Source organism: Elephas maximus, chromosome 2, assembly GCF_024166365.1.
Source record: "Elephas maximus indicus isolate mEleMax1 chromosome 2, mEleMax1 primary haplotype, whole genome shotgun sequence".
Lineage (NCBI taxonomy): Eukaryota > Metazoa > Chordata > Mammalia > Proboscidea > Elephantidae > Elephas > Elephas maximus.
In genome coordinates, this window is record NC_064820.1 from 167,175,317 (window position 1) to 167,188,208 (window position 12,892).

Below are 12,892 nucleotides of genomic sequence, written 5' to 3' on the forward strand. Positions count from 1 at the left end.
GCTTCCTAACACTGCTTCCTTCAAGCTTTATGTTCTCGGAGACATAAATTTAGAGGTTAGGGATTTAATTAATAAACTGCTGTTCCCCTCTCCATTATCCTCATGATTTTAGAGACTTAGCTTCATTCATTAGTCGACTCATACCACAAGTGTGTATTGAGGGCTTGATTACTAAAGGCCAGCATTATTCTAGAAGTCAAGGGTTCAATAGTGAGCAAAATAGGCTTGCACCCTGAGCGCTCTGTCGTGAATCACATTCAGCTCGTAGGGCCCATGCACAGACAAAGCATGTCAGAGCTGAAAGAACTTTACTCCTTTAATGGATGGGGAAACTGAGGCCCAGAGAGGGAACATGACTTGACCAAGACAACGTAGCAAGTAAGTGGAAAAATTGGGACTAGAATGGACTCTCAATCTAATGCTTTTTCCACCACATCATGCTGCCCTTTACTCTGGAAATAAATCACCCATCAGATTGAAAGCTCCTTAACAGCAGTGACTGCCTTTATTCCTTCGCCTTGAATCTTGCCCAAGGTGCCTGCCTTAGGGCATTACACGTACTCAGTAAACGTTTGCTGAGTTGCACTTATTTTCTCTGAAACTTAAAAGGAATAAAAGCTTGGAACCAGTTTTTTGGAGGGCAATTTGGGAATATCCATTAACTTTGAAAATGTGCATTATTCTTTGACCCAGCAAGTTCGTTTTTAAGAATTTTTCCTATAGGCACTCATGCATATGAATAAAAGCGTGTGAACGAGGTTGTCATACCTGTATGACAGACTAATATTCAACTATTAAAAAAGGGTGAAAAAGGTTTACATCTACTGACATAAGATATCTTTATGTTTCATCATACGAAAGAAGTGTCAGAATTAGCATCTGTTGTATTAGGTTTTCATAATAAAAAAATAGTGATAACATATCAGATACAAAAAGGATAAAAATTAGAATATTACACACCAAATTGTTAATAAAGATTATATTTGAGGAGATGAGGCCAAGGAACATCCATTTTTAATTATGTATAAAAAATTTACATTTGGTATATATTACTTTTATAAGCAAAATATATAAAAAATATGTTATATGTGTGTATAAATACATATATAGTATGTGTGTGTGTATACGTATACATATATGTATATAAAACCAAACCAGTTGCCATCAAGTCTATTCCAACTCATAGCAACCCTATAGGTCTAGTAACCAAAAGGTCAGTTCGAATCCATCAGCTGCTCTTTTGAGACTCTATAGGGCAGTACTACTATGTCCTATAGGGTTGCTATGAGTAGGAATCGACTCGATGGCAATGGGTATATACATGTGTGTGTATATATACATTGGAGCCGAGCCCTTAACCACTGTGCCACCAGGGTTCCTATGTATATATGCACACTACACGCACACACACATATACATATGTGGAACCCTGGTGGCCCAGTGGTTAAGAGCTATCGCTGCTAACCAAAAAGATGGGCAGTTGGAATCCACCAACCGCTCCTTGCAAACCCCGTGGGGCAGCTGTACTCTGTCCTATTGGGTGGCTATAAGTTGGAATTAACTCAATGGCAACAGGTTTGGTTTTTTTGGTTTTATATACACATACGGAGCCCTGGTGGCACGGTAGTTAAGAACTATGGCTGCTAACCAAAAGGTCAGCAGTTTGAATCCAGTTGCTCCTTGGAAATCCTATGGGGCAGTTCTACTCTGTACTATAAGGTCACCATGAGTTGGAATTGATTAGACGGCAATGGTTTGGGTTTTATAGTTTATGTATACATATATAGTGTATATGTGTGTTTATATATGTGTATATATATACATATATATGCATATACATATCCAGTAAAGATAAATTTAAAATAAAAGGCAGAGGAAAGAGGAAAAAAATAAATCCATTGCCACTGACACAGCCTTTGGCTCATGGCAATCCCACGTGTTACACACAGTTTTCTTGGTTGTAAACTTGACGGAAACAGATCGCCAGGCCTTTCTTCCACAACACTGCTGGCTAGGTTCAAATCTTCCACCATTTGTTTAATAGTCAAGCACAAACCTTTTATGCCACCCAGGGACCTACAAGAAGAGTCCCTACTTATTGCCTTTATTTTCAGCCTGCAGCCTGATTTCTTTCAGGGCAGCCCTTGATTTCCCTTAGGCCCATCTTCCCCTGGACCTGGCGCTCTCATTCTACCCCACTCCCCGTACCTGTGTCTTGGTTGATGCTGAAGGCTGCAAGGTCAGTGCCAGCCCTCAAGAAGTACTGGATCTCCCCATCCAAGCCACTGTCATCGTCATGGGCAGCCACTCCCATCACCTGGGTTCCCAAGGGGCTGTCCTCCTGCACCTGGCCCTGATGCACAAAGGAGGTAAAGCGTGGAGGGTGGAGATTCTCATTCACATCCAAGACTATCACTTCCACATGGCAGAGGGTCCTGCGGGCCAGAGGCTTCCCACTATCACTGGCCCACAGGCTCAGATTGTAGCCCGTCTGCGTCTCAAAGTCCAGCTCTTTCTCCAGACTGAGGGCTCCAGTTGTCAGGTCTACCCGGAAGGTCCCATGGACATCATCCAACAGGATATATTGCACTTCTCCCGCAGGGCCCAAGTCAGGATCAGAGGCATCCAGAAATGTCAGGATAGTCCCTGGGGGCAGGTCCTCTGGGACCTTGAGGCTGCTGAGTTCTGTGAAGCACTGGGGGGAGTTGTCATTGGCATCTTCCAATGTGACTATCAGGTCAGTGACAGAGAAGAGCTGGTGGCCTTTCCTGGGCTGGTCTCTGGCCTCCACCTTGAGTATATACTGAGATTCTGATTCCCTGTCCAAGTGTCCTGTGACAACCAGTTCCCCAGTGAGAGGGTGAAGGGAGAACTTCTCTGTGGGACTTAGCAGGGTGTAGCGGACCCGCCCATTGTCCTCTGAGTCAGCATCTTTTGCTTTCAGCTCTGCAATTGTGCTCCCAACTTCTGCGTCCTCTGAGATGGTTACCTGATACCCACCAGGAGGGAACCTTGGTGCATTGTCATTCCAATCTATCACATTCACTGTCAGCAGCTTCCAGGAGGACTTTGGGGGAGTGCCTAGGTCATACACTGTTATGTTGAGGATGTAGAAACTGGTGGCTTCATAGTCCAAGGGAGCAGACACGCTGAGCAGCCCTGTCTCCAGCTCAATGTCAAAGCAGCCCTCCTCATTGCCATCTGCAATCACGTAGACCAGTTTGCCATTAAAGCCAGCATCAGGGTCAGTGGCTGCCAGGTGGGCCAAGGAAGTATTGATAGAAACATGCTCAAGAATGTCAATGGACTGAGGGAGGTGGTCCTCAAACTGGGGGGTGTGATGATTGATCTGATACGTGCTTAAGAATGTGAACTCCTCAGCATTGGACTCCTGGTTTTGAAACCCAACAGAGTGGAGAATGATGGTCTTTGTGATGTGTGCCAAAACCCCTCTTTTATGACATGTCACAGGGACCTCAAAACGAGAGTCCTTTACCACAGTAATATTCAAAGTGGTGGGCAAGGCATAGTATTGCCCATCTGAAGCTGTAATTTGCAGGGAATAGTTGGTGGGTTGACCAGCAGTACGATTCATAAAAGCACGGTTGAGGGATATCTCTCCAGAGAAATGATTTATGTCAAAATACCCTAGTTCATTGCCAGACACAATCTCATATTTCAGATTCTGAAGCTCATCCACATCTATGGCTGATATGTTCATTATCGATCTCCTTACTGGTGAGTCTTTATGGATAGACACAGTGCAGTTGACTTCCTCAAACACAGGCTGGTTGTCATTTAAGTTATTGAGCCTAAGGGAAATTGACACTTCCTTTACCCGGCGAAATGGGGATCCCCAATCTGATGCCCATACCCGGAAAGTATAAATTCTTTTCATGAGCTCATAGTCCATGGGTTTGGAGGTAGAGATGATCCCCAGGTAAGGGTCGATAGAAAAGGGCATGGCTTTTGGACCAGCAATGGAATAGGTGACATATCCATTCTCCCCATGATCCTGGTCTGTGGCAGTAACAGTCAAAACACTGGTGCCTGGAGGGATGTTCTCATCAAAGGTGGCTGCATAAGAAGACCTGTGGAAGATGGGGGCATGATTGTTACAGTCCATTATGTTGATGACCACAGTGGTGGAGGCCAAGCCCAGTGAGGTTTTGATGTGTAGCTGGTAGTAGGCTTGGTCCTGGAAGTCCAGGAGCTTTGTAGTGGTGATCATCCCAGTGTGAGCATTAAGTTTAAACCCTGTACTCTCTGAGGATGGCTTTAGAACATAGCGCAGGCTGGGGAAGTTTGGGGTTACTTTCACCATCACCACACGGCTGCCAGGAGGGGAAAACTCACTAAGCTTCACTCTGTAAACGGCCTTCTCAAATTTGAGGGAAGCCAGTTTGGAAGGGGGTAGGTGAAAGCCCCGAATCTGAGAATAAAATGCAGGGCTGCTCCTGCTCCTTGCCTGGAGGCTGAGGTTGAATCCATGAAGGTGCTCCATCCAATTGATGCTTTTGATGGACACCAAACTGAACTCATTGCTCTGGGCATAAGACTTGATGGCTTTGAAGTGCTTTCCAGGATCACCACCAACAATTTCCACTGAGTCCACATCAGCTCCTGAGCTGTTGGCATCCACCACTACAGTGGCATAGGTGGTACCCTCGTTGCCATCTGGTGGAGTCACTACTACCGAGGCAATGGCTGGAGGCTTCCGGGGGGCAGGCTCCACCTGGATGACAAGTGCAGCCAAGTTGCCAAACCCATTACCCTCAGAGATTTTCCGCATGCGGTCTACAGCCAGCACCTGGAGCTCATACCTCCCTCGCCAGGTGACGTTGAGCTTCCCAGCCACGGTCACCACGCCGCTGGTGGGATGGATGGCAAACATCTCTGACTTTGTGTTAAAGGAATAGTAGAACTCAGCGTTCTGACCTAGGTCAGCATCTGTAGCAGTCACCTTGCAGATGGGGCTCTTGAGGGGCATGTCCTCAGAGATGGTGACTTTGTATGAAGGTGGGGAGAACAGGGGTTTCAGGTCATTCTGGTCCAGGATGTGTACCACCACACGGGTCAATGCTTCAAGCTCCAAGGTCTTCTCTGTGGCTTGGATGATTAGGGTGTAGCTATCTTGCACCTCCCTGTTCAGAAGGGCCGTGTTGCTGCTTTTTGTCCTTATTCTCAGAAAGCAGAAGTTGCCCACCATGTACTCCTCTGTTTTAAACACATTGGCCACATCCCCAGAGATGATCCGGTACTTCACTATCCACTGAGGCTCTGTGAGGTAGATGCCCATCTTCACAGAGCTCTCCACGTAGGTCTTCGGAGAAGAGTTTTCATAGATTGTGGCATTGTAAAGGGAGTGGGTGAAGTGCCAAGCTGAAGAGGAGGTGATCCCTTCTAGGGGCTTTTCACAGGTCACACAGAGGAGCAAGAAAAAGGTAAAACCCAGCAAGGCAATAGTCATGGTGGAAAAGTTCCTGAAACCCTGGGCAAAAAAAGAAAGAAAGGGTGTAGGTTAAGAAAGAAATGGTTCTTAGGGGGAGAGCAACTAGGAGTACATAGCAAGGTATATATAAATTTTCGTATGAGACTGACTTGATTGGTAAACTTTCACTTAAAGCACAATAAAAAGAAAAAGAAAGAAAGAAATGGTTCCTGCTGCTGTGATTCCAAACAGGGGACATTTGGGCAATGTCTGAAGGCACTTTTGTTGTCCCAGATGGGATGCTACTGCAGTGGGTAGTGGCCCAGATGCTGCTAAACACCTTTAAATGCACAGGAGAGCCTGTGCATTGTAAGAATTATCTGGCCCCAAATGTCAATAGTGCCAAGGTTGAGAAACCTTGTGCTTGAAGAAAAGCCAACTACTTTGAAATGCTCTCTCAAGAGCACCTGGTAGATATGTCACAGTTCTGACTACTTCATTCTTTTTCCCAAAAAAACTTCATCGGCTCCTAGCAATGACCAAAGTGTTTCAACCTTGAGTCAGGAACCCAAGCTGAGTAGTCAGGTTCTACTATCCTTCTGCCTGTACTTCCCACAACGCCCCCGACACCCACAATCAGGGTTTAGCTCCAGCCACAGCGAGCTGTATCTGCACAAGGAGGGGCTGCAGAAAGACAATGTGACCAAGTTCACAGGTCTCGGTCCTGGCTCCACCACATACTAGCTGGGTGACTTTCTGAGTAAGTTATTTAACCTAGTGAGCCTTGGTTTCCCCCTTCTGAAAAATAGGGATAAGGAGATTATTACAAGTAGTCCCCGACTTACTACGTGTTTGAGTTATTATGAACCACACTTAAGACTGTCTGGTTTTTGTTGTTGTTGTTTGCCTAATTGTTAGTAATATGGACTACATACAATGTTGCAGTGCGTGATTTCAGTGTGTGATTTCAGATGTTCACTGGCAGATGTTCAGTGTTATGATTTATAAAGATACTGATAACAAAAAGCAATAATAATGAAAACTAAAAAAAAAAAAATGAGGAATTCAACTTACATCAGAACCGATTCACCACGGAGTCATGGGAACAGAACCCTGTTGCAAGTCAGGGACTACCTGTCTACCTGTTGTGACAATTAAATGAAATTGCAGAGTCATTGGGATTTAGCATGGTGCCTGACACAGAGTAAGCTTTAACTTAATATTGGCCATTATTAATAACAGGAAACTAAGGATCAGAAAGGAGCCTTGGAGGCACAGTGTTTAAGGCGCTAGGCTGCTAACCGAAAGGTTGGCAGTTCTACCCACTCCGCAGAGAAAAGGTCTGGTGATCTGCTTCTGTAAAGATTACAGCCAAGAGGACCGTATGGGACACATTCTATTCTGCCCTATAGCGTTGTAGTGAGTCAGAATCGGCTTGACAGCACACAACAACAACAAGATAGTAAAGGCAAGGAATCCACCCAGGGCCTTATAGCTAAGTACAGGCAAAGGAAGGACTAGAACTGGAGTTCCTTGAATCACAGGCCAGCACCGTTCTCCCTGTCAGTTGCTGTTGAATTGACTCCAACTCATGGTGACCCCCCATGTGTCAGAGTAGAACTGTGCTCATAGAATTTTCAGTGGCGGATTTTTTGCAAAGCAGATTGCCAGGCCTGTCTTCCAAGACACCTCTGGGTGGACTCAAACCTCCATACTACCCAAGGACTCCTGCTGCTCCCCCTCCCCCAGGCTTATCCACACCTGTCCCACCAAGTCCATCATAGACATGAACTGACTCTGAACTCGTATTACAATCCCGAACATAGAAAACTCCTAAACTACTAAAATAGACCTTAGAGAGGATGGAGTTCTGCCCCACCATCCCCCCATGCATAGATGGGGAAATAGAGCCCCGGAGGCATAAGGATCCTGCCCCAAGTCACACGATGAGAGGCTAGGTAAGAACTCATCCCTGGAAACTCTTGAACTAACCTCGAATGAATGCTTAGCCCCTCTAAAATTTGCTGCTGGCCCCATTTTCTCCCTTACCTTTTCCCATCCCTGACCGTGAAATTCATAAGGGTAAATGACTGGATGAGCGGTGAAGGGCAGGGTGGAGTTTGGTGGCCCCGGGGCGTTCTAGAAGCCAAGTGTGAGGGCTGGGCCCACCAGAGCCTGGCCATGGGAGTCTTGATTACAAGGAGCCTCTGGTTCCAAGCCAGATGTGTGGGAGCATTCCTGGATGAAGCAAGCGAGACTTGTTTTTCCAGTTTCCTTGCTCTTCAAAGGCAAGGAAGAGTTAAACTTCCAGGGCAAGGAGAAAAGGAGAGGCTTGGAGCCTTGACTTTCAGAGGCCTGAGTGAACAGATCACAGATTCTGTAAGACCCTTCTGTGGCATTCTGAGATGGGTGGCAGGGTGGAGGCAGGAATGGAAAAGTCCTCCTAACACGGGGTCCGAAAGCCTGTGACAAAGAACTTGAATATGCCCCATCTTTCCAGCCTCCCTACCGCCACCCCTGCTTGAAATCTTGTTGGTGGCACCCCAAGCTCAGACGCCTCAGAAAAAAGGAGGGCAGGATGGAGACAGATTCTCCACTTGGGGTCCTAAAGCCAGTGACAGAGATGTTGTACACGCCCCACTCTCCCTGCCCCTTACTCCCATGACTTGCTTATCGGTACTTACAGCTTGGCACCTGCAGCCCACAATGGAGCCAGCCTGGGGCAGAAGCCATACTCACTCCACCCGGGACATGCCCCCCAGAAGCAGGAGGGGAACCCTTGAGCCACTCAGCACTCCCCCTCATCAGCATGGCATTGCTTTTGAAGTTGAAGGAAAATGAGACCTTACCCCAGTCCCGGGTCCACTCACTCCCGAGCTCAGCGACCAGGGCACATGCAGCCTCCAGCTCCGCCTGCCCTGCCTTGTGGAAAGCTTCCTGTTCACCAGGTCAGCACCGGTGTCGGGCAGGCCCCAACAAGACACACTGTTCAGGGGCTACACAGGCGCCTTGCAGAGCAGGAGCCGTTAAAAGGGAAGGGAGCGGGGGTGGGGTCTCCCCTGCAGAGGGATACAGTGCAGGGAGAATGCACCCTAGGATGGAGGTTTGGTGTGTGTAACTGCATCCAAGCTGTAGGACCTGTAGATCTGGTGAGTGGTTTCCTCTGGACATTTGTCTCCTGGCACTAGGTCTGGGCAAGTGAACAGCTTACAGGAACAGCTATTGGACTTCCTGGGCCACCTCCCGGTCCACAACACCCAGGAACTCTATTTTGAAACATCTCGTGAAAACATACATTAGTTCATATCACTTCCCAGCTTAAAATTTTCCAGTAGCTTCCTATAGCACTTAAATTAAAAATCTAAACTCCTTATGATGGCAAGGCCCCACACCATCTCAGCCCTGCCTGCTCCAGCAGCAATACCTCCTACCACTCTTCCCGTTCAATAAACTGCAGCCACACGAGCCTCTTTCCTTCTCTGAAATTACACCAAGTTGGGACCTGCCTCAGGGCCTTTGGACTTGCTGTGTCCCTCTACTTGAGATCCTTACATGACTGGCTGCTTCTTGTCTTTCAGTTCTCAGCTCAGATGTCACCTCCTAACCCCTAGTTTGTCCCTGGGTGATACAAATGGTTAATATGCTTTGCAGCTAGCCAAAAGGTTGGAGGCTTGAGTCTACCCAGAGATGCCTCAGAAGAAAGGCCTAGTGATCTATTTTCAAAAAATTAGTCGTCGAAAACTTTATGGAGCACAGTTCTACTCTGACACACATAGGGTCACCATAAGGCAGAATTGACTTGAGAGCAACCAGTTTGGTAACTGGTAACCCCTAGTTTGAAGCAGCCTTCCTCTCTTTATTATATCTCCCTGGTGCTTAGCACCATCCAGTATATTCTTGTTTATTTGTTTAACGACTGTTTTTCCCACTAGTCACTGGGGTCCATGAAGACAGCAGCTTTGTGCACCTTATTTATGCACAAATTCCCAAGGCCTCAATAAATGCAACTTGAAAAATGGAAGAAACTGGACTTAGGAAGAGCAACGACATAATGAAAGCTGAAAGACCCTTTAGAGATTATGCTCTTTTTTGTGAAGTTAGAAAATAAAGTCCCAAAGAGACCAAGGGACTTGCCCAAAGTCATGGGGTGAGAAGTAGAGCCAGGTTCTTTCCTTCCGACCATGTTGCCGGAAAAAGGAGCCATGGTCATTTACGAATCCTCCTGTTTGGGTTCATTCAAGTCCCACCTCCACCACTTGCTAACTGGATAGCGTTGGGTGAGGCACTTAACACCTCAGACCGTCAGTTTCCTCATCTGTAAGAAGAACTATTTAATAGTACCCTTTTTATGGAGTTTTATGAAAACTAAGTAAGTTCGATTCCTGGTCAGTTCACTTCATACGCAGCCACCACCCATCTATCAGTGGAGGCTTGTACGTTGCTATGATGCTGAACAGGTTTCAGCAGAACTTCCAGACTAAGACAGTCTAGGAAGAAAGGCCTGGAGATCTACTTCTGAAAATCAGCCAATGAAAACTCATCACTCAAAACAGCCCAACCCACAACTGATCATGGGGATAGCACAGGACCAGACAGCATTTCCTTCCATTGTGTATGGGTCTCCCTGAGTTGGGGGCCAACTCAATGACAACAAATAAGATCATGCCCACTAATGTGCTTAGCACATACAGTACCTGGCACATAGAAAGCACTTAATAAATATTAGTTATCATTAGTTTTCAATGCCAAGGCAGAATCAAAGCCAGGGGCTGGGGCGAGGGTGAGGTACGCTGAGCCCTGTAACGTCTGGAAAAGCTCCAGCCTGTGCCCCAGCAGAGCAGGAAGTCGAGTCTAAGCTTGCTGGTCCAGCCAGGGGCTGTTCTGGGACACTGCGAGCAGGCGCTTGTCAGGGTGGGGCTGTATGCACATTTGGTACACAGGCCCAGAGAGAAGCCTGCATGTGGGTGAACGGTCATGTTGGCAAGAATGCACACGTGCATATTTAGGAGGCAATTTTTATATAATTTGTGGGTATCTTAGCTGTGTGTGCCTGCTTGACAGAACGAGTTCATAAATTCGTGGCTCTGGGGCTTGCGTGTGTACCCGTGTGAGTGCCTGCAGGTGTGGGCATTCGCGAATGGACCCTTTTAGCATATATGTATGAATCAAACTCTGCCTCCGTGTAACTCCTGAACCCATTTCACAGATGGGGAAAGTAGGAGCAAACGGTTAACGACACAGGCTCTGGCTGTGCGGCACTGGGAAAGCAGCTCACCTTCTCTGAGCTTCGGTTTCCCTACTTCATAATTTTGAGAATTAACTGAGTTAATGCACGTAAATGCCAAGCACAGTACGTGACACATAGTTTTCAACAAATATTACCCTGTACTATTACTCTTTTTACCACCTGTCTGTTAGTTTGTCGCCCTGTGGTGGCTTGCGTGTTGCTATGATGCTGGAAGCTATGCCACTGATATTTCAGATACCAGCAGGGTCATTCATGATGGACCGGTTTCAGCGAAGCTTTCAGACTAAGACAGACTAGGAGGAAAGGCCTGGTGATCTACTTAGAAAATTAGCCAATAAACCTACGGATCACAACAGAATATTGTCTGATACAGCGCTAGAAGATTAGCCTCTTGGTTGGAAGGCACTCAAAATACACAGCGGGCCCAGTGATGGACTCGCATTCACCAAGGAGCATCAGGATGGCACAGGGCTGGGCAATGTTTTTTTCTGTTGTACACGGGGTTACGAAAAGTCGGAGCCAACTCAGTGGCAACTAACAACATCACTACTTTTTAGCAGCCGACTATGTGCGTTATGAAAACCATCGGACTGTGTTATCACGTTGGGCCTGCCCTGTCCTTGTGCAGGCTGACTTTCTGCAATTAAATGCCATAGGACTTGGATGGGACCTTGGTTCATCTCAGCTTGTATTTTAGCTGGTCCAGCCTCTCAGGACCTTGGTTCTGACATTCAGATATTTGGTGGTTATAACACCCATGTCTTTATTCAAGTCATTGATAATAGTTTCAACAGAAGTGGGTGGAGCAGTGCTCTGAAATCTTTCACATTTTCTTGGTTAGGAATGTCAAGTAAGATCCTGGAGCGAGTGTCCCAGAAGGTAGAGCGCTCTCTGTCACCAGGGGAGTTTAGGCAGAATTGGGGTGACCACTTGTGAAGGATGCTCTACTTTAGGGGGATTTCTGGCCAGGGATGGGGGCAAGAGAAGCTCCAGAGTCCCTTCCAACACATACAGGTTGACTTCCAACTCATTGCTTTGACTGTGCATGCTTGTGACCCCCACTGGACCCTAAAGGGGTCCCCAAAGCGAGTGCAGGTATCTCCTTTGGCTGTAGCTCAGGGCCGCAATGTGAGAGTGCTTGTTCGGCTATCAGTGTAGTATGCTGATTGCTACCCTGGCTCTCAGGAGACCTGAGTCTAAAGTCACTCATCCCCTGTGTGGCCTTGGTCAAGGAAGTCACCTAACCCCTGTAGACCTTTCTGTTCATCTGTAAATGCTGTGTATCTATACTGGTAGGAGGGGCTGGAATGGATTCATGATTTCAAGTCCCACTATTATTTTCAGGAGCAGAATCTCCTTTTCCTAATGAAATTGTTCCTGGAAGCCCAGTCTATAAATGGGTCAAAGAAGAGCTACAGTGTTAGAAGCCGGGGTGGAGTCTAGGGCTTGTCCTTCACCCTCCTGGGAAGCACATGTCTGAAAACTGGACTAGATGATCTCTCAGAGCATTCCACATCTGACAACAATATATGATTGGGTGTCTTACAATTTAATGTTCTATGGTCTGTGCTTGTAATGGCTCCTGTGCAGTGACTCAGGCATTCTAGTTCTAGGAGTCTCTGGCTCTGTAAGGAGTCCCTGGGTGGTGCAAATTGTTCTACACTGGAAGGCTGGTGATTCAAACCCACCAGAGGTGCCTCAGAAGTAAGGCCTGGCAATCTACTTCCTACAGGTCACAGCCCTGAAAACCCTATTTACACAGTTCTACTCTGACACACATGGGGTCACCATGAGTTAGAATCGACTTGAAGGCAACTAACAAGCAACAACATGGCTCTCTATTTAATTCGATCCCTCCCAAGGGGAACCAGCTGTATTTGGAGGAATTCAAAGTCAAATCAAACTTCCACTAAAGAAGCTTCTGACCAGGTTTATTCAAAACTCTGAGCTTTGTTTCTGACAATGATATCCTTTCCCATCACTCCCAGAAGTACTCAGACACAGGTCAGGGGTGACTTTCTCCCTGGAGCCCAACACCTTCCCTTTTCTCAGGCACCTCACAGGCATTAATTAACAACCCACATACACCTCCTAGGGAACACATCTGACCATTTATTCCCATTGCTCAAATGAGGGAAACTGAGGTTTGCATGGCACACCCAAGGCCACCCAGGCAAGCAGTAGCTGTGGCTGAGCTGAGAACGGACAGCCAG

At 46.9% G+C, this 12,892-nt stretch overlaps 1 protein-coding gene across 1 annotated transcript in view; it reads right to left on the minus strand.

Moving 5' to 3' along the window:
• The window catches only part of FAT2 (FAT atypical cadherin 2), a 103,994-nt gene that overhangs the window by 71,275 nt on the left and 19,827 nt on the right, over positions 1-12,892 (minus strand). Inside the window, exon 2 of the mRNA XM_049874148.1 lies at positions 2,209-5,491. Coding sequence (XP_049730105.1) covers positions 2,209-5,470 — 3,262 coding nt within the window. The 5' untranslated portion in view covers positions 5,471-5,491. The remainder of the gene's footprint in view (positions 1-2,208; positions 5,492-12,892) is intronic.